This window comes from Lacerta agilis, chromosome 10 (genome assembly GCF_009819535.1).
Source record: "Lacerta agilis isolate rLacAgi1 chromosome 10, rLacAgi1.pri, whole genome shotgun sequence".
Classification (NCBI taxonomy): domain Eukaryota; kingdom Metazoa; phylum Chordata; class Lepidosauria; order Squamata; family Lacertidae; genus Lacerta; species Lacerta agilis.
Genome location: NC_046321.1, coordinates 26,298,573 through 26,319,279, shown reverse-complemented (window position 1 = coordinate 26,319,279; position 20,707 = coordinate 26,298,573). Strand labels below are relative to the sequence as shown.

At 43.7% G+C, this 20,707-nt stretch overlaps 2 protein-coding genes across 4 annotated transcripts; both read left to right on the top strand.

Moving 5' to 3' along the window:
* Positions 1 to 40: 40 nt before the first annotated feature.
* Positions 41 to 7,731, top strand: TST (thiosulfate sulfurtransferase). The gene is made up of 2 exons (XM_033161741.1): positions 41 to 784; positions 7,220 to 7,731. The coding sequence occupies exons 1-2, from the start codon at positions 187 to 189 to the stop codon at positions 7,516 to 7,518; spliced, it is 897 nt and encodes a 298-aa protein (XP_033017632.1). The 5' UTR covers positions 41 to 186; the 3' UTR covers positions 7,519 to 7,731.
* Positions 7,732 to 9,377: 1,646 nt separating this feature from the next.
* Positions 9,378 to 18,666, top strand: TEX33 (testis expressed 33). 3 transcript variants are annotated; one of them, XM_033163087.1, is made up of 6 exons: positions 9,378 to 9,484; positions 12,704 to 12,779; positions 15,012 to 15,664; positions 16,652 to 16,802; positions 17,789 to 17,899; positions 18,493 to 18,666. In XM_033163087.1, exons 1-6 carry the CDS (start codon positions 9,476 to 9,478, stop codon positions 18,582 to 18,584), a joined length of 1,092 nt encoding a protein of 363 aa, XP_033018978.1. In that variant the 5' UTR covers positions 9,378 to 9,475; the 3' UTR covers positions 18,585 to 18,666. The 3 variants fall into 3 exon arrangements, with proteins under 3 accessions (XP_033018978.1, XP_033018977.1, XP_033018974.1); XM_033163086.1 differs by lacking the exon at positions 9,378 to 9,484 and adding an exon at positions 9,583 to 10,209 and having other exon boundaries at positions 15,015 to 15,664; XM_033163083.1 differs by lacking the exon at positions 9,378 to 9,484 and adding an exon at positions 9,583 to 10,209.
* The last annotated feature ends 2,041 nt before the right edge of the window (positions 18,667 to 20,707 follow it).

Sequence of the window (20,707 nt, the reverse complement as noted above, 5' to 3'; positions counted from 1 at the left end):
TTCACTCAAAGGACGGGTCTGCATACAAATGGATATAGTTCACCCTGGTTTCTCCGCCCCTTGCTCCTTTATTGGTGGGGAACCAGACACCCGAGCTTGTGAGTTTGAGACCCTCCCCTTTCTCCTGCATATTCCCTTCTGCTTGCCGAGGTCTGTCTTCATCCATCCAAAAGAACCTTAGCTGACATGGTGCAACAAGTGCTGTATAGAGCTCTGGTCTCCACCAAATGGCTAGCAGAAGCTGTGCGGGCAAACAAGATTGGGCCTGAGCTGCGGGTGCTGGATGCCTCCTGGTATGAACCCGGTGGCAAGAGAGATGCCCAGAAAGAATTCAGGGAGCGGCACATCCCCGGAGCCTCCTTTTTCGACATCGAGGAATGCAAAGACAAGTCATCCCCTTACGAGGTCATGCTTCCCAGCGAGAAGCACTTTGCGGACTACGTCGGCCGCCTGGGCATCAGCAACCAGACCCACGTCGTCGTGTACGATGGAGACAACCTGGGCACTTTCTACGCACCGCGGGCCTGGTGGATGTTCCGTGTCTTTGGGCACCGAACTGTCTCTGTGCTGAATGGGGGGTTCAAGAACTGGGTGAAAGAAGGGCACCCTGTGACATCAGAGAGCACCAGACTGGAGCCGGCCGTTTTCAAAGCCAGCCTAAACAGATCACTCCTGAAGACCTATGAGGATATGCTGGAGAACCTGGAATCCAAGCGGTTCCAAGTGGTGGATTCCAGATCTGAAGGGAGATATCGGGGAACAGAACCTGAGCCAGGGACACAAGGTAGGAACGGTATCTGGAACCACCTTCAGCTGCAAAAGAGTGTTTTCTGGCATTCATTCTGATGTGACCTTCTCTCCACACTCATTTCCCACTAATGTAGATCCATTCATTTAGTCTGCTTTGCACACTTGGGCTACAATCCTGCGCATGCATGCGTCAAAGCAAAAACAAAGTGGGATATTTGTGAGTAAATCTGCACAGGGCCGTGGTGGGTGTCTAATAGGTAGTCCACATTGGCAGAACCATATATCCTCCAATATATGGAGGATATATGACAGGATTCCCCACCGACAATCTATTAGAAGAGTGGAATGATCGGAAAATAGCCCATTGGCAGATCTTTAGCTCTGATTCCCTCTCCTCCCCTTATATATGGCAAAAGCAGTTAGTTATATTGACTATGGGTTAGCCAGAAAAGCAGCAGATGAACTTATCTTTTGTGCTCTGGGTCTGTTTCCAACAATCTCTATTGGTAACAGCTGTACTCTTGACATTTATGTTTGCCACCGACAGTTTCCAAGAATTTTGCGAGTATAGAATGGGGAGGGGGAGCACCACAATCTCCTTGGAGGAAAGTGAGGCATGAACGCAATAAGAAGCACGTTAAGTTAAAACAGGTTCTCCGGTAACTTGATGATTCTGCAGCTCTTTCAAGGAGTGCAGCTCTTCCTTATATATTTCAGAGAACTGGCTTGACTAGTATTTGCCTCTTTGTTGTCCAAAAACCAGCCTGTCCAAACAAAAAGTCTGAAATGACTGCCTCACATTCTTGTATACTCTCCCCCCTCCATGGGAGACTGCTGAGCTGTTACTTTTGATCAGCCTGGACAAAGGGCAAAAGCCAAAAGGGTGGGAGTGGCAGAAAGTTGTGTGCATCTGTGCATATGTCAGAGAGGAATGGCAGCCTCATGGTACAGAATCCTGAGATAAACACCAAGTTAACCATTTATTCCCCAGGGTCGCCATGCCCAGCCACTCCAGCGTTTTATCCCCAGCAGAAAAATTATAGGACTGATCTCTCCACTCTTAACACGTTTTCCTATAGAGGAAGCACTTCCGTGTTAGAAAAATATATATATCAAAAGCACCAACAAAAAAGATAAGGGAGTATTTAAATTGCAGGTTGGTGATGTAGATAAAAGAATTTGCATGCATTCCTGTAATCTACTCGGTGACGGCCAGTTTCTTTAGATTTTTCCTCCCTTTTATTTATGCACTGTGTAATATCTTGCATTTGTACTGCTTATCAAGACTGGCACCGCTCAGATCCGCCCACCATTTTGAATCCTCTACAGTGCCCCAGGACATTTTCATTTTAAAGTGTGGGCATGCAGCACACAGCAGCCCATCCTTAAGTAAACCAAGATGGGGGAATGACTGGGGGGGGGGGTGGCTAACTGAGTGAGAGGATCAGCACTGGTGGGCCCTCCTAGATTCTGGAGCCTTGGTGGCTGTCCAGGGATTTCAGGTGGTGACCCTAGCCCTGGTTTGTTTTGTTGAGTGATAACTAGTCCTTCTGCCCAGCCTGTGATTACACACAATCTACCTAGTTCACAAGACTTATATTTGTTTCATGCTCGATTAGTAATGTTTTTTCTCAGATAATCTTCAGCATTGTGGTTGGCTTTGAATACAGATAAATATGCATGTGGCGATTTAGCTGTACATACATGTGTTTTGTGCTCCTTCTGAGGCAGTTTGTCAAACCTTTGGTTCCCACCCTGAAGTCAGCAATCACCTGTGGCTCCTAGAAGCTGTCAGCATGCGACAGCGGCCACACCCTGGGAAATGGCTTCCAGTGGCTGGCCGAACCAAGTGAGAGTAGCCAATGGATCTCAATCCCTTGGTGAGTTCAGGACTTCCCCTGCATGTGAAGACAGGCTCCAGCAGATTGAACGGACGAAACCAGTAGTGGGTCCAACGGTCAAGAAGTCTGTTTTTGCATGTGCTGTAGAAGGAAGTGAGGTGCAGGTGGGGCTCATCAACCTGGGGAAGGTAGCTTCTCGAGGAGAAGGAAAACTCTCATCCTAGACCTCTGCTGCCTTGTGGGACATCTGCAGGAGAAGAAGAAGAAGAAGAAAAGAGTTTGGATTTGATATCCCGCTTTTCACTACCCGAAGGAGTCTCAAAGCGGCTAACAATCTCCTTTCCCTTCCTCCCCCACAACAAACACTCTGTGAGGTGAGTGGGGCTGAGAGACTTCAAAGAAGTGTGACTAGCCCAAGGTCACCCTGCAGCTGCATGTGGAGGAGTGGAGACACGAACCCGGTTCCCCAGATTACGAGTCTACCACTCTTAACCACTACACCACACTGGCTCTCAAGAAGAAAAGACTAAGGAGCAAACCCTACACAAATCCAGAGTGGAGTCCTTAAGATGGTTGGATGATGACTTGTACACCTCCTTCTGGCAACTCCTGCAGCCAAGTTGGTGCCAAATGTCTTGCTCCGCTTTCCTTTGGACCACATCAATGAGGCCAAGAGGGGGGTCTTGTTATCTGGGCAGCCCAGGACCTCCATATACACTGCCCAGGCTTGTCCCCCAGGGAGGTCACTTAGGTGCTGCAAATGCAGCAGTTTGACTTCACCCCCAGAGGCACACTCCATTTTCTTTTGAGACAGACGGATGGCAGCAACACACGTTAAAATACACATGCATGTATGACAAGCTGCATGTGGGATTGGAGGTTCATGCAATGTTTCGTCATTGGGAGGCAGCCTGCTTCAGAGAGCTGTGCATACATAAATACCTATAAAACATCACATGACTATGTCCACACAGCTATTATCTTTCTTGGAACAGATTAAGGGTCAGTTTGCAAGTTTTACTCTGGCAGCTCACTATCTGCTTGCTAAAGCCCTTTTATATAGTAACTGCAGCTGCATGACCTGAAAAATGCAACATTTTGGATAGGGGTAGCCTCTGTGGGAGAGAGTGCACATTTTTTTTTTTGGCTTTCTGAGTCCCGGTCCTTCACTGTGGGAAGTTCTTATCCCACAAATGCTTCTTGCACCTTGTATGAAAGACATTTAGTAAAGATAGGAGCACCAGAATCTTTCTGCATACTCTTCGCTTACACCAGGTCAAATGGGAGCAACCTTCCAGAGGCCACATGTTGGTGGTGGGCCAGAGACAAGGTGCGCAGGGCGATGGATGTAACTCTTCCATTTGTACATTAAGCTACATTTTGGCCACCTGACACCTTTCAGCCAAGCAAAAGCACTCGAGAAGGGCATGGAGCAGAGCTAGCCAGGGTTATGGTCTGGGCAGGGAGCATGGCCAATGGAGAGTCCCAGCGACCTAACTTTTATGTGATATTACTGAGAAAGTAAACATTGAGGATCTGTTTACTATTATATTCTGTAGCTTTTCTGGTTTTCTTCAAAGCTTGGGCAGATGGAGTAGCAGGAAGCTATTGGATGTGCTGTAAAATCAAAACATAATAGTCAAAATGGAAGGATGGGGTTTTTTAAATTAAAAACTCAGTTCAATTTTTTTTAGCTCTTTAATGTTGAGATAATGTCCAGGGGAAGCCATGAGCTCCAGAGCCAATTCCTGCGGAGCACAGAAGAGACAAATCAAGAATCAAATGAGACGAAAAATGTCCATCTGGAATTGTGGCGAGAGACCAGCTGTGGCACGTTTTCAAAAGAATTGCTGCAGGTTCAGCGTTCCAGTCGCTCCTCTTTGTGTACAGTGTGTGTGCACGAGCTGTGTGTGTGTGCTGTGTGTGTGCACATGGACAGAAATGCAGTGGTGCCATCAGGGGCAGGTGGGGGGAGGAGGGCAGAAATCCAGGGACCAGCTCAGCAGGAGGGCCCCCAAATACAGTAGATCTGGCCTACCATATTTTGAAGCAACACATTACAATCTAAAGCAAGCTTCCTCAACCTTGGCCCTCCAGATGTTTTGAGACTACAATTCCCATCATCCCTGACCACCAGTCCTGCCAGCTAGGGATCATGGGAGTTGTAGGCCAAAAACATCTGGAAGGCTGAGGTTGAGGAAGCCTGATCTAAAGAGTAGGATCCCCACAAGACCATTACAATCAGATTCATCAGTGGGGCCCCTGTAAGACCATGATGTTTAGGGTCTAAAATTACTAAACTACACTACTTTGTGTGTGTGTTTTGCTGGGTGGAGGGGAGCCAAGCATGCCATAGTTTATTGCAGCTTCTCATTATGGTGCTACCTAAGTCCAAGCGGATGCTAAAATGCTGTCCTATCATAAGACACTTGAGTCATGACCAACACTGACAACACAAAGCCCTGACCCATGAGATTTAAACTTTCTCAAAAGGTGTGTGGGGGGGGGGAAGTTTCGGATGAATAGCTGTGGCCAGGAAGCCTGGATTAGGTGAATGTTTTGATTACTTGGTTAAATGTCCTGAGCTGACCTGCCAAACACAGTTCGCCCCAAGCTGTGTATTTTGTGTGACTTGTCTCATGGCTCTGGCAGACCCAGACAGGCAGCAAAGCCAATAAGCTTTATCAATGGTGGTTGACATCCTTGGCTGGTGGGTTTTTCTTCATTTGGTGGGACATGATACTTGATGTCCAAATGTGTCCTCTACCTGCAGTGATTTTCAATATGCTACGGAGGAATCCCTCCTTTTCAATACGACCCAATCCAGGGAATTTGCTTTCTCTACAAACCACCATCCTCACATGTGCTCAGTATATGCATGTTATTTAAGGCAAATTTGAGAAATATAATTCTACCAAAACAGCAAGATTGTGGCTTATCAACTCAATGGAAGCACCTGTAAATGGCCTGTGAGCTAGTCGGTAATTAGGCTGCCTAGGGTATGTCAAATAAATTATCCATCATACATATAAAAATGCACAAAATGAGCAGACCGCCCTAGTGGTTTCTTCAGATTTTTCATATGAACTCATCCTAAATCTGTGGCAATTGGGCAGTCATCCCAGCCAGAGTTTAGCGAAGCTTAGCCTACAAACACTTAAGTTACTGGATATTTCACACAACAATTAAGACATTGCATTTGATCATGTGCAGAGTGCCCGTTCCTTACCATCAGTTAATCAAAACCAGCCATGACACTTCTGAAATTTGTGAGACAGTGAACACTTCCAGTACAGGTGGAGTGTTGCAAACTCTGAACTCTGAATTTCCTTTCTTTTAAATTATTTCCATGCTATCAAAATTTGCATGCCAGTGGTTTCCATTCCAAATATAAATATGAGAAAAACACTTTCCCCATACTCAAAACATTTAGTGTTATCTATTTGTCCTGTCCATGATATTATCATTATTACTATTATTACTACTATTTATTGAATTTCTTAGTCACTTTATTTTGGCCAGGGCAACCCAAAGTACCTTATGTTGATTTAAGTACTGAATAAAGAAAAGTACAGGGGATGCGGGTGGCGCTGTGGGTTAAACCACAAAGCCTAGGGCTTGCAGATCAGAAGGTTGGCGGTTCGAATCCCTGCGACGGGGTGAGCTCCCGTTGCTTGGTCCCTGCTCCTGCCAACCTAGCAGTTCGAAAGCACGTCAAAGTGCAAGTAGATAAATAGGTACCGCTCCGGCGGGAAGGTAAACGGTGTTTCTGTGCGCTGCTCTGGTTCGCCAGAAGTGGCTTAGTCATGCTGGCCACATGACCCGGAAGCTGTACGCCGGCTCCCTCGGCCAGTAAAGCGAGATGAGCACTGCAACCCCAGAGTCGGACATGACTGGACCTAATGATCAGGGGTCCCTTTACCTTTAAAGAAAAGTACAATTTTGCAATGTTGCTTGAGAATGGTATTGCAAAATTCAGAGAAGTGCAAAAACCAAAGGGTAACAATGTTCCAATTCACGTATTAGTCTGAGAAGTGCAGATCAGGCTGGTTCACTTAGAAATGCAGACCAAACAAAATAATTGAAGATCCTTTCTTGATCTCCCAGTTCAGTTTTACTGAGTCAGTGCTGTTTGTGAATATTTCTGGCTACATACAGTTACCTTGATTCATCACTTAATGCAAGTTTTGTAGATGTGTCCCACATTATAACTGTTTTGTATCGGAAGTAGTTTATACCCAGCCAGATGGGCGGGGTATAAATAATAAATTGTTGTTGTTGCAGGGTATAAATTATAAATTGTTGTTGCTGCACTGTTATTTGATCTTTAAACGGAATTTATTTTATGTAATTTAATTTAATTTAGATTTAATTTAATTTGCATCACCACCATCATCATTATTTGATCTTTAAACTGAATTTATTTTACATAATTGCAGCTGGCTTCCTTCCTTCCTTCCTTCTGGAATAGCCTTTTTAAACCCTTTCTGTCAGCATATTCTCCAACCCTTTCTTGAGATACTTTGCCTCCACAGTTTTTTGAAGCATCAACTTTAAGATGTACGCATTGGTTTATTTTTCCCACCATATCTAAATGGAGGCTCTTTTCTCTCTCCCTTCTATTCTAGGGCTCGAACCAGGCCACATCCCCCACACTCTGAACATGCCTTTCTTCAATTTCTTGACTGAAGAAGGATTTGAGAAGAGCACGGAAGAGATCCGGAGCATGTTCCAGGAGAAGAAAGTGGATCTCTCAAAGCCACTGATTGCCACATGCCGCAAGGGGGTCACGGCCTGCCACATTGCCCTGGCGGCATACCTGTGTGGCACACCTGATGTGGCCATCTACGATGGATCTTGGTCAGAGTGGTTTCGCCGTGCCCCTCCAGAGCTTAAAATTTCAGAGTGGAAACGCCATAAGGCATAAGCAAAGCAATATCAGTCTGCTGCGGTTATTCATGCACCGAGGTTTAGGTTCTTAATTATTCCTGACAAAGATCAAGGGCTGGGGAAATGCAAATTTTGTAGTAATTTTATAATTTTTTTTAGTTTTCTAATTGAACACTATGGGTTTTTTTCCTGTTTCGTTTTTGTAATTGGTAATGGAATAAAACAGAATCTCAGGTCAAGTGGCCTTTTACCTCTGTGCATTTTTGTTATTTCTCAGTAGAGTGCGGCCGAGGAGCCAAGCTTACTTCAACAAGCCACACCGAAGTGAAGGAAATTCTAAACATTAGAACCATTCACCAATAAAGGCAGTTAAGGAAGGCTAATGAAGTGAAGACACCTTTGGGGAATTTGACTGCAGAATATAAGATAACAAAGCTACCTTGCCTCGCCCTAATACCCACCATTAAGAGTCACAGACCCCCACCAGCAAGCTTCATCCGGGCACACGTGGCTGTTGCATTTCACAATCCTTCATCTGAATGGGGGTAGTTAGACCCAGGTGAAAGACCAGTTTTTATACTATAAGAAGAATAGGTTTTGCTTCAGCCTATCAGGGCCTAGGTACATATTTCGCCAGCACTAGAGAGTGTACGTGCTGGAAGACAATGCAGCTGCTTGGTGGATTTCTACACAGACCTTGATGCAATCTTGCATCAGGCATACAAATGGCAAGATGGACTAATTAAACAAGACTTTTTTTCCCTCAATGAAGATTGCACTGAGAATCCTATATAAAAAGACTTAAAAAAAAAATCAAAAGAAGCGGGGATTTCTCAACCCACACACATGTTATTTCTATTAAATTCAACAGTGGGACTTGCCAGCAAGGATGATGCATAGGATTGCATGTGTGCACTGCCACATTTCAAGAGCTACAATAGCCTTTTGTCATATATTTGAGGCAGAGAGCTGTAATTGGGTGCAGTTTTTCAGCATGTGTACATGCAGTGCAATGAATATGTGCTAACCCCTTCAGATACAAAAGCACGCATCTCAGTTATATAAAGTTGCCCGTAGTCCGATCTATTCAAGATTTATCAAATATCAGGCTATTTCTGATATTCAGCTGTGTGAGTGTTGTAGCTTATATAGCCGGAATGGCACAATTCTGACACCATGCATGCACACTCGAGAGGTATCAGAATTCTTGAAGGAACTCTTCAAAACAGCCCAGTGAAGACCAGATTTGGAGCTGTATTTGACTTCCATATAGTGTGTTTGAGATTGGGGGCAAACCCCATGTGACTGAATCTTCTAATGCTTTCAGTTTAAAGCATTCATCAGAGATAGGTGAATTGGATCAGGGCAGCAGGGCCAGGGGATATAACCCGGATGAAAAGAACCCCTCCCCTAAAAATTGGTGTAAACCTCGTTACAGAATAAAGGCAAGCTCAATAGCTGTACATGTTTTGTCCTTGGGGAATCTCATGGCAGCTTCAGAAGCAGGGGACAATTTCAAGTGGGGAGAAGGTTAAATCTCTCCCAAACACTGCTCTAATGCAATCTGGCAAGGCTGCTTTACACACACACACACACACACACACACACACACACACACACACATGTCTTGAGAGCCATTCATCAATTGTCTGTATTGCATCTGGATTTGTCCTGAGAAGCTAATTGAGGTACATGAAATAACTTGCAACCCTTGGAAAGACAGGCCAAAATTATCTCCTAAAAGTTATCATTTTATGGCAAGGGCTAAGATATTGTGGCCCAGACCCATTTAGTAAGTTAAGGCATTGAAGATAACTCTCAGCTGGTCCCTGTGTTTACTTGGTTCCCATGACAACTACAGCTCACAGATAGGGATGGTTTCTTAGCAACTGTCCTTGGCGACTTCTCATAGTTCCACCTCTTTGTCGACACTTCTAGACTTGGCAAGGATCTGCTTGATTCACCAGAACTACTTTGGCACCTCAGTTGAGATCATGGAAGAGGTGAGGCACATGTTTATGAGGAGGACTTAACTTCTGGGCACCCTCAGAGACAACAATAACCCCTCCCAGGCAGGCAGGCAGGGAGGCACACACACACACTGTTCAGATGCCCTATGACCTACACAAAGAGTCTTGGGTATTTAAGCACCAGTCAATGCAGTGAGCTTTGCTGTTTTCTTGATACCAGTCCAGGCCACATGTGGCAGGCATGTGAGGCTGTCCTTGGCCACTTCTGGCAACTGATTTGGAGCCATATCTGGTTGGCCACACTGGGACATGCCTGGCACATATATAGCTCATTTATTCTAATAGTTGTGCTGTTCCCAGCCAGAGGTTTCGTGAAACTGGCCAGGCAATATCTCCAGCCTCAGGAGCCTAGTGGCTTGCTACGGTGCCAGAAGGAGGTTGAGGAGGTTAGCCCCTTGCTCCAGCGCCAACCGGAGCCAAAGATGGCTAGTCCCTTGCTCCATTACATACACGAGCCTGAGGAGGTTAGCCCTGTGCTACGATACCTACAGCATCCCGAAGAGTTTGCTGCCTTGCACCACCAACTTCCGCAGCTTGAGGAAAAGGTTGATCCCTCAGTCCACCAGTCGAAAGAAGTTAGCCCTGTACTCCAGTATCTACAACAGCTGGAGGAGATTGGTACTAACCTGCTCCAACGGGACAGCAGCCTCATGTCTTCCTGCCCAAGAAATGCCAGCAAAGTGGAGGATGTGACTCAGGTGAAAAATAATGTGGGGGCTGGTCAGGCTCATCTAACACAACTTTCTCAGGATCTTTATTGGGAACCAAGAATGACTCTGAAAGTCTAGGTGGTGATTTGGAGAGGGGGAAAAGAGGGTTGGGATGTTCAAGGACCACAGCTGTCTCTTGCCACCTTCCGATGCTATCAGATTCCTGTAATAATTGGAATGTGGCAAGTACATACTTGAGCAGAGAAGGAATCAGACCAGCCTCAGGACTGACTAGGAATAGAAGGGTTTCGCTCCAGGCCCAGAAAACAGCATTGTGGGCCTTGCTATTCTTGGTGTTTATTGCTCTAGTAAAGCAGACAGCAAATTTAGGTGTCCAGAATCTGCAACAGGTTCAGTTGCGGAAGCCAAAGGTCAACAAAAATGGAGAGAGAGAAAGTCCGGTCTATGCAACCATTTAAAATGGGATGCATCTATTAAGCACAGGGACAAGGGATCTGCCAGCCCCAGAGGAAAACCAGGAGCTGCAGGGCCACAGCTAATTTACATATCATATTGTCATTATTATGAAGGTAACAATAAAGGTGTTAAGAACTGTGGAGAGTTGTCTTGTAGCCAACTAAGGTGACTAAATACCTTCATATATGTGCAACAAATATATGTGAAACTCATAATCTCAAATCACAAATCAACAGGTTTTATTAAACCTCCATTTCTATGTATAATATTTCATCTTTGTGCTTTCCCTCTCATGTGTGGGGAAATTACCCCCTTTAAATATTTCACTGCCTTCCTTGTTTCCTCACGCTTAAGAAATTTTTAAAAGCAAGCCTTTTATCTCCTGTGTTCCACTATTGCTTATACTATTTGATATCTATTTCTTTCTATTCCTAGGTTAATAATTCTATTCTGTAATTTATTCATTTTTCCTTTCCAAATCCGCTCAAACACTTTCTTGTTTCCTTTCAGTTTCCCTGTCTTTTTGTGACATTATTGTATTTTAGATTGTGATGCTGCGGACAAGGTCATAAGTACATTCTGATTTTGACCAGCAGCTAGCACACACACACACACACACACACACACACCTGTAGAAGTGTGAAGAAGTTGTGTAGAAGTTGTCTTGCCTTTGTAATGGACTGGATGAGAGCCAACAAACTGAAGCTCAAGCCAGATATGACTGAGGCACTGTTAGTGGGCGGTTCCCTAGAGCAGATGGATGGGAGGTTGCCTGCTCTTGATAGGGTTACACTCTGCTGTCGCTTGAGGCTCAGGTGGCCTCAGTGGTGTGAAGTGCCTTCCATCAGAACTGTGGAGTTGGAAGGGACCCAGAGGGTCATCTAGTCCAATCTCCCCTACAGTGCTTGAATTACAGCTAAAGAATACCTGACAGATTCTTTAGAATTTCTCAATTCAAATATTTCCTCTCTCTTTTTTTTCAAATTTAAACATTGTCAAAGCAACCATGGCTGCATTCACATGGCAGTTTATTCCATTTCCCTGATATTCCCTTTAACCGTGAGTTTCCACATTATATTTAAGCTTTCAGATGTAAAAGCCAATTCCCAAAATATAGCGGAATATAACACAAGGTTAGAGCACATTTCAATGTTGTTTGGAAATGGATTATTACTGGAAGCAAATAGCATGGAAACGAGCAACAAATACCAAACTATAAAATTAATACCAGATCAAGGAATGAAAAACAAACTTTGCATTTTAAGACAAACCTACCATATTTACATTTCCCGTAACACTATATGAACCAAAACACAGCCATCCTTCGAAAGTTGCACTTCTTTGAATTTTGTAGTGCAGTTCTCTGGCCAAGTAATGCACAAAAAATAAATGAATACATACATCAGATGGACAAAAATGCATTATATTGGGGAAATTATTTGCATATACTGTATGTGTGCATGTATATGGCAAAATTACATATAAAAATGTGAATATTGGGAAAAATTTGCACTAGAATGCCCATGAATTTTTGTAAGGACTTTTTTTAAAAAAATTGAAAACTGATTTGGAAATGTGGAGAACTGAAAATAAGTCTGTAAAAACAACAACAAAAAACAGGGAAATTCAAATTCACTGATCCCTATCTCAAGCTGCCTTTAAAGGCAGAGCTACACAGGAAACTCTCAGCCCCAAATTCTATCCACTTTCAAACCAGAAGCTTTGTACAGTGTATTATTATTTAATGTAATAACAAGACACAATGCCAATGTAATGAAGCAGATTATACACAGTCAATTATTTTCATAAGATATAATTATATTAGAGTTACATCCAATTTGTACATCCAATATGTACATCTGGAGACATCTACAGGACAGCAGATAAAGTGTAGTGATCAGGAGAACGAATTGAGTTGGATGTTTTTGTTCTAGTGTCAATTTAGCCATGATTTCACCAAATCTACTTTCCCTCTCCATTTCCCCTTCGTGCTGGACAGATTATATATTACAGGCTGCTGCAAAGACTGCTGAGATAATCCACTCTTTACTTCTCTTTGGAACAGGTGCCCATGGACACGACGGCCTTCCCAATTCCTGCCGCCGCATACCATGAAACCAGAATGGCCGGTGGTCCAACAGGTAGGAGATACTTTGAAATCTTCTCTAATGCCTTATGCAGGCTAATATAGATACACAAGTTTTATGGGCTTGGCTCACATCCTCCTGCATTGTGACACCTTGCCTATGGAATTCTCTCCTCCTGGGCATAAATATGGCAGCCATGGGTCTGGGATTCCATTTCCAGGTTAAAACTTATCTATGTTTTCAGGCCTTTAGAGGAAAATGCTTTGCTGATGCAAGATTCTAGGTCAGGTAAGGGGAATCTTTGGCCTTAGAAATGTTGCTAGACTACATGTTCCAGCACCCTTAACTGGTGCTGATGGGAATTGGAGTCCCACAACATCTGGAGGGTAAAAACTTCTCTGTCCTTGCTCTAGGTATTTTTTATTCTGCACTGCTCTCATGTTTTTCTTAACTGCTGCCGGAATTATTATTTGTCAGAATAACGGGGGGGGGGGCAGGAATGACAACACCATCCTTAAGAGAACGGATAACTAAAATCTGGAACATAGTCTACATGCTACAGGTGGGTAGCCGTGTAGGTCTGCCATAGTCAAAACAAAATAGAAAATTCTTTCCAGTAGCACCTTAGAGACCAACTGAGTTTGTTCTTGGTATGAGCTTTCGTGTGCATGCACACTTCTTCAGATACACTGAAACAGAAGTCACCAGATCCTTAAATATAGTGAGGGAGTGGGGAGGAGTATTACTCAGAAGGGTGGTGGGTGGTCTACATGGTTAAGCTTACATATATGGTGTAAGAACCAGAGAAGGCAGACAAGAAGATAGTTGTGTGTTTATTGAGAAATGGAGTCTTTTAAGAATGTACTAGAGTAATAAAGTACAGGATAATTATTCATTTGTTATCTTCAACTATGGTATGGAAATCACCCCCCCCCTTTATGTTTAGTTCCAACAGATCTCCTTTTTTAACTTATATTTGATATCTGTTATACTTTGTTGTTGGCATCCATGTGTCTTGGGAGACAATGGAGGAGTGCATCTTTGGGGGTGAAGTCAAACTGTTGGAAGGTTTCAGCGCCTGCTGTGGCTGTAGAGACCAATATGAATTATAGAACTGTAGAGCTGAAAAGGACCACAAGGGTCATGTAGTCGAACCCCCTGTAATGCAGGAGTCTTTCACCCAACGTGGGGTTTGAACACACAAACCCAAGATTAAGAATCTCATGTTCTACCAACTGAGCTATCCTGGAGAGACATGTTTTGTTGCAGCCAGGGCAGATGAAGGCATCTGGTTGTTGAGTCATAAATAAATATATGTAAATAAAAAGTAAATTAAGGGGATTTTTCAATTTTATTTTTAATGGCATTTGTGGAAGGACATCTGCTTTGTATGCAGAAGATTCCAGGTTAGATCTGTAGCAGCTGCAGGTATGTGTGAGAATGTTCCCTACCTGAAACCTGCTGCTAGTCAGAGCATCTAATCCTGTGGTTCCCAAAATGGGGCACATGCCCTACAGGGGGGCAATTTGATTTTAGGGGGGGCAATTCGAGAATGAGTTATTAACAGTGGGTTTTTTTTGCATTTCTTATGGTTCTAGGGGCCTCATATACAGTATATAAATATATATTGTGACATAGACATTTTTTAAAATTAATATCAGAATGTACATGACGGTCAGCAGGTAACAATGGGAGAGGTTATCAAAACAGAAAAAGTTATCTAAACATAAAATAAACTGGGCTTATTCATGGGGAGTAGCGCTCTTCCTCAGTACTTTGTCCTTTCATTCTCTTATTTTCCTCTTTCATGGATGCCATGTTCTTTGGAAGCTTGTTTAGAGCAAGTTAATGGCCTTTTAGGCTTCCTCCACGTGAATAGGACCTCACTTTTTGAATAATAAGAATTATATATCATGGGGGGGGTCAGGGTTTTAGAGATGCTTAGGTGGGGCATGGCCAAAAAAAAGGTTAGGAAACACTGATCTAATCCAACCTGCTGCAATGCCGGAATCTCAACACATGGTCCCCCATTCAATTTGAAACATACCAGACCCTGCTTAGCTTCTGGTCATCCTGAAGTTTGCAGAAGTACATGAAGGGTCAACCCCCAAAGGCCCACAGCCACCGACCCCTATGAGACCTAAGCATGCTGAATAGTCACAGAACATGGAGTGTCAGCTGGGAAGGAAAATCATAAAAACGGGGGAGGGGGGAACATAGCTGGTTGCCTGGTAACCTGAACAGAAACATTTTGTTGTGGGTTATACTTTTCTTGCTGTCTTCTAGAAGTGCCTGGATATGGAAACAAGGAACAGGCCACCTACAACTTGACTGGGGAACAGTCCAACAACAAAAGACCTCCCTCAAGGTGCTCCAGTAGGACCTCATCAACGAACTCCAAGAATCCCAAGAACAGAACAGCTATGGGCGAACCCCCAGTCCTGCCTGAGACATCACCATCCGCACAGCATATCCAAACCAGAAACCAAAACAAACAGACCCTCAGGTCTAAAACTCCATCTGCCCTCTGCATTCACACGGCTGCAGGGAGGAAAGACAGCCTGGACAGTACCACTTCCAAGGGAATAGGGAATCATCACCCAAAGGGGAAACCTGGAGGTTCCAGGCTGTCAGCTAAGTCTAGCCAAGAAGAAATGGAAGATGGACATGGTAATTCAGATGAACTAACGGGTAGGCAATACCGGCCTATAGTGACCCGATTGCATGCATCTCCTCGAAAGAACGTAAAGGGCAGCTGTGAAGACATGAAAGAAGCCCAGGATGTCATGAGTGCCAAAGAGTCGTTAGCATCAAGTGGGCAAGATGTCAAAGCAGAGGGGAAGGCCCTCCAGGAGAAGAAAAACAGCCTATTAATACCTCCTAGTATCAAGGCCAAGTTTGGCACATCTGTGGTGGAGAAGCTGGTCTCCGAGGAGCAGGTAAAGAATGTAATGGTCTTGCCTTTGAAGAGGGTTAACTAGGAATGCCTAACACTTTTTTTAACTGGAAATATCTGCTAAGTAATACATTGTATTAGCAGCAGCAGCAGCAGCAGCAGCAGTGCTACTCATTATACTTGTAACTCTCATAGCAGCAGCTATAGTAAGTTCAGCAGTAGAGAAGTAGCACCAATGCTATTTTTCTAGAAAAAGAAGTGCCAGAACTCACCATGCCCCTTGTTCTCGTATAATAGCAATGGCACCCACCTGAGAGGTGCCAGAACTGAGTTCCGGCTGAAAAAAAGCCCTGAGTAGCACTGTTAGTAACATTGTTATAAATAGGAATGCTACTAGTAGCACAGTAGCTAATAAGCAGCAATGCAAAATATATAAAGCTGCCATTCAGTAAACAATTATCCAGAAGTAAGAACCATTGACCATAGGGCTTACTTCTTGAATTGACATGAATACAGTTGTGCTGTAAAGGAATTATTCTAATGATAGTATAATGCATGATATTATTTCAGTCATTAGCCAATAAATTAGAAAACAGAACATGGTTATGCAGTGACAATTATAGCTTTGCAAAGCTTCTGTCCCTACTTCTTAAAAGATACGAGGTTGATGCCATAGATCAGGGGACACTGATTAATCCGCAGAGTAATCTGTCAAAGTGACAAATACATCACCATTTAGGAAAAAATGACTGTGCTTTATTGAGATTTCATTTTTATGAAGGGAAAAAGTCATGACAAAAAGATGATAAGACAATAGCTGACTCTGATTAATATTCTACTTAATATGGAAAGGGGTTCAGGGTATGGGGAATCCATAAAAAAATATTTGTGGGTGGTAACCTTAGTTCTAGCCAAGTTTATACCTGATTAGAGGACTCACTCTGAGAGGGGAAAGTTCCACCAGTAGCTGGTGGAGCCAGTACCTCAGAACCTTAAGTGGAATTTGACTCCACCGTCTTGTATTTTCCAGGCACGTCGTGCTCTCTGTGAAGCTGGGCTGATCCAGGGGCAGAAGCGCCTCAGTGACTGGCCATATAAGACACTAGAGAATCCTATGGCATCGTCACCTTATGCTGATTATTATGAACTAGGATACAACTTGAGGTCCAACATTTTCCAAGGTAAAGGAGCACCCTAGGTCTACCTGCACACTGCCTGTTCTGACTCCAGTTATGGCATTTACTCATTTTGTATTGCTGAGTTCACAGATCTCCCACAATTGACACCACTTTTTACATGCTACTTATGAGCAGCGAAAATAGAACAGATCTTTTGCGGTGTCAGTTTCCTTAGAAAAGTCTTTGTGTGTATGTGCGTGAAATAGGAAAGGTATTAGGAGAAGGCACAGCAAGAACACAGAAGACTTGGAGGGAGGAACACTTGGAAGAGAGCAGGGAGAGAAACCCAGCCCACCTAGAAATGTCTCTCTTGTGCCTTTAACAGAACTCTGATATGCAGAGACCAGCAGGCAAAGCTTTATGGTATGGTAGACAGATATTATCACTTGCTAATCACTGCAAATTAAGGGCTATTAAAGCACAGCTAAAGGGGCCTATTCCAAAGTTCTCACAACACCATCACACAACTACAACCCAACCCAACCCAACCAACCTTTGACAGAGGAAAACTCCAGACTGTTTCTCACATTCTTTGGACAGATCCAGTCCAGTAACTTCCATCACTTTGAGGTTTTTGTTTTTATGTAAGATCGCCCATGTTCCTATTGTCTCCATTACCTACTACCTTTGATCTGCAGCAAATTGCAGGTGATTGTATTATCACCAGAATGGGGAAAAACCTGCTAAAAGCACAAGAAGGGTTCGAGTCAGGCTTTCCCCACACTCTGTTTTCTGGACAGTTCAGGCTACCAAATCCATCCTACTCAGGCAAGGCATGTGTGGCTAAAATCCACTGGGAACCTCTTCCTGTATAAACAGGCTGAACATGGGACTGTTGATTCAGGACAGCCCTCACAATTTGAGGTACCCAAGTCACACAACTACTTTGTTGTCTCCTGTAGGGGCCAGCTCCCCCTAGCCTATGATCCAGCTCCTAGATGACTCTGATGCAAGTGGCGTAAGAGTTCTGTGAATCTCCTTTCTTGCAGGAGGCCCATTGGAAAGCAGAAGCCTGATGAAGGATTCCTATACCCCAGATGTAATAAAGAGGGCAGTTCGGGACCCCAAACATTGGCATGGAAGAAAAACTGATGATCTAGGTAAGAAACCCTAGGATCTTAAGGAAATGATGGCTGAGTAACAAAGGACTTGCCTCAGGCATCTTCCATCAGATCTGTAATATGGGGGATAATAGTGCCAGTCTGTTTTACAGGGTTCTTGTGAGGATTACAGAGATTATGCTAGTGGAGCACTTAGAAAAAGAGCTATATATAAATACCTAAAGTATTATTATAATCTAAATATTTGGATTCCCCCCAGCTGACAGCTTGCAAATCACACATTGCAAGACTGAGCACATATTCTAGGAATCTTTGTGGCATCTTGTTCTCATTACTGTCAGTGATAAAGATTCTGCCACTTTGGGCATGTCTGTGGCTAGTTAGTATCATAGTGTCCATACCCACATTGCACGCAGAGGGGGGGTGGAGAGAGAAATAGAGAGAAAGAAGCAGAGAAAGCTTGCTAATACTGTACATCAGCTACACAGAGACACCTCAGCCTTTCCATGCCCTCATGGCCTTTACTGGCCCTTTCCCAGCCTCTCCCAAAGATAGCCCTTTAATCCTGGTGCCTGCTAAAAGGTACATGATATGTACATGCAAACTGTGTGTATTTGTTTGTTTCTCAACAGGGAGGTGGTTCCAGAAAAATGCGCTAAACCTTAACCTTCAAAAAGCTTTGGAACAAAAATATGGGGACAAGAACAAAGGCGGCAAATCCTAAGAAGGCATAGAAGAGGGATGAAGACCTTCTGGAAAATATCTGGCTCTCCCTAGCAGTGGAATAAACCTCCATCTAGCCTCTATTTTTGATGTGCTCTGTATATGGATAAAGCAGAAAGTTGGGTTATCTAAGTGGCCTGGGAATAGTCAGCCTGGCCTGATTGTGTATCTTTAGTAGTCACTTGAAATGAGCAGGTGCAGCTTTTCAAAGAATGGAACAAAGCGCGATCCCCCATTAATTCCCAACATCTCCACAGGGTGCTGGGAAAAGACCTGAAACTCTGGAGAGCTGCCACCACCGATTAGTGTTGAGTCTACACTGCAAACAATACTAAACTAAATGGACCAATTGTCCAGCTAGGTATAAGGCAGCTTCCTATGAGTCCATTTCAATCAATGGCAACCATTAATTAGGAAAGTGAATAGAGTTTTGCAGAAATACAGTAAGGAGGGATATGGAACACCTACTGTGTATAGTGGAGAGGGCTACCAGAGAAGTATTGGTGCAAGGAGACAGAATAAGTCTGAAAATGTCTCCTTCCCCTGTTCTGCAGATAAAATGTACTAAGCCAATTGCATTCCTACAGTCATATAACTTTTACCACATCCATCTATCAGCTGCGAAACACTTATGTCTCTCTGCCCTAAAATTTGTGAGCAATGCTATCATGTTCTGTGGGCCATTGCTGAGGTCTTTGGGTCCCTCATCCATCACCTAGAATGAATAAAGAGTGCCCTAAGGACATTACCAGTGCTTCTCTGGGCTAGCAGGACACAAGGGAAGTTTTATGAGCAACCATGCATAACTCCTGATGAATCTGGGTGCTACAGAATCCAATTCAACAAACGTCATTAAGCCAATGACTAAGCTGCCTTTCTTAGACTAGTCAACTCAAGAATTATACTTCAGAAGGAGGACAGGTTTTCACAATACTGGAAGCAAGCTTGTAAGGCTTCCGTTTCCTTGCAGATATCCTGCTTCCTAGTACTCTTACAGAGTAAACACACACACACACACACACACACACACACACACACACGGTAGGGAACACAGAGCAGAGCATCAGCTGCTTCATGAAGAGAATCAGGACTGTCAGCAAACTTTGCCAAACTTGGACTTTTTACTCAGATTTAAAGAGTCTGACTCCCCAGCCCTGGATCCCCCTTAAACTTGAAGAATCCAGGCTGGACTTCCTAGTTTGTGTAGATTGTGGCTGCTGTTGTAGGACAATAAACCTGAGATAATCATTGCACCTTGTTTGTTTAAACAAACCTCTCTAGCAATGATTAACATCAATGGATAATCTTGGCATAAGTATGTGCTTTGTGGACCGCAACCTCATTCACATGTAAAATGTTGGTATTTCAAGTATCTCTTTCTAGATCATGGGTAGGCAAACTAAGGCCCAGGGGCCGGATCCAGCCCAATCACCTTCTAAATCCAGCCCGTGGATTGTCCGGGAATCAGCTTGTTTTTACATGAGTAGAATGTGTCCTTTTATTTAAAATGCATCTCTGGGTTATTTGTGGGGCATAGGAATTTGTTCACCCCATATATATATAGTCCAGCCCCCCACAAGGTCTGAGGGACAGTGCTGAAAAAGCACTGCTGAAAAAGTTTGCTGACCCCTGTTCTAGATTCTCATGGTGATTGCTTACAGCATTGCGGTGGAAGTAGCCCAGGTCAAGCTTTTGCAATTGAAAAAAGAACACAGAGCTCCTTCACCTTTAATAGGTGTATAGAAAAGGGAATTTAGGACCACCCTATCATGCCAGTTGCAACATTACATAGCAAACATTAAGGAGTCACTTGGCCAACAGCATGGGTTGTCTGAAATGGCAGGCACTGACCAAGGTTGTTGATTCTAGGTCAAGTAATATCTTCTAGGTAATAAATCAGCTGTGCCACCTCCCTCTTCTGAATAACTGTCCCAAACAGTAAAATATGTTAGGTTGCCTCTTGTTCAGTCAAATTTGTTAGATTGCAGTTGATGGACCCGAGTTGTAATGGTGAAGTTATGTTCAGTATAAGTATGGATGTCGTGGAATGAGGCACATATGTGATTTGACTATCCAATGGTGCTTAGCCAGGTTGGCTATTTGCATATTTTCACAGTGCTGGAC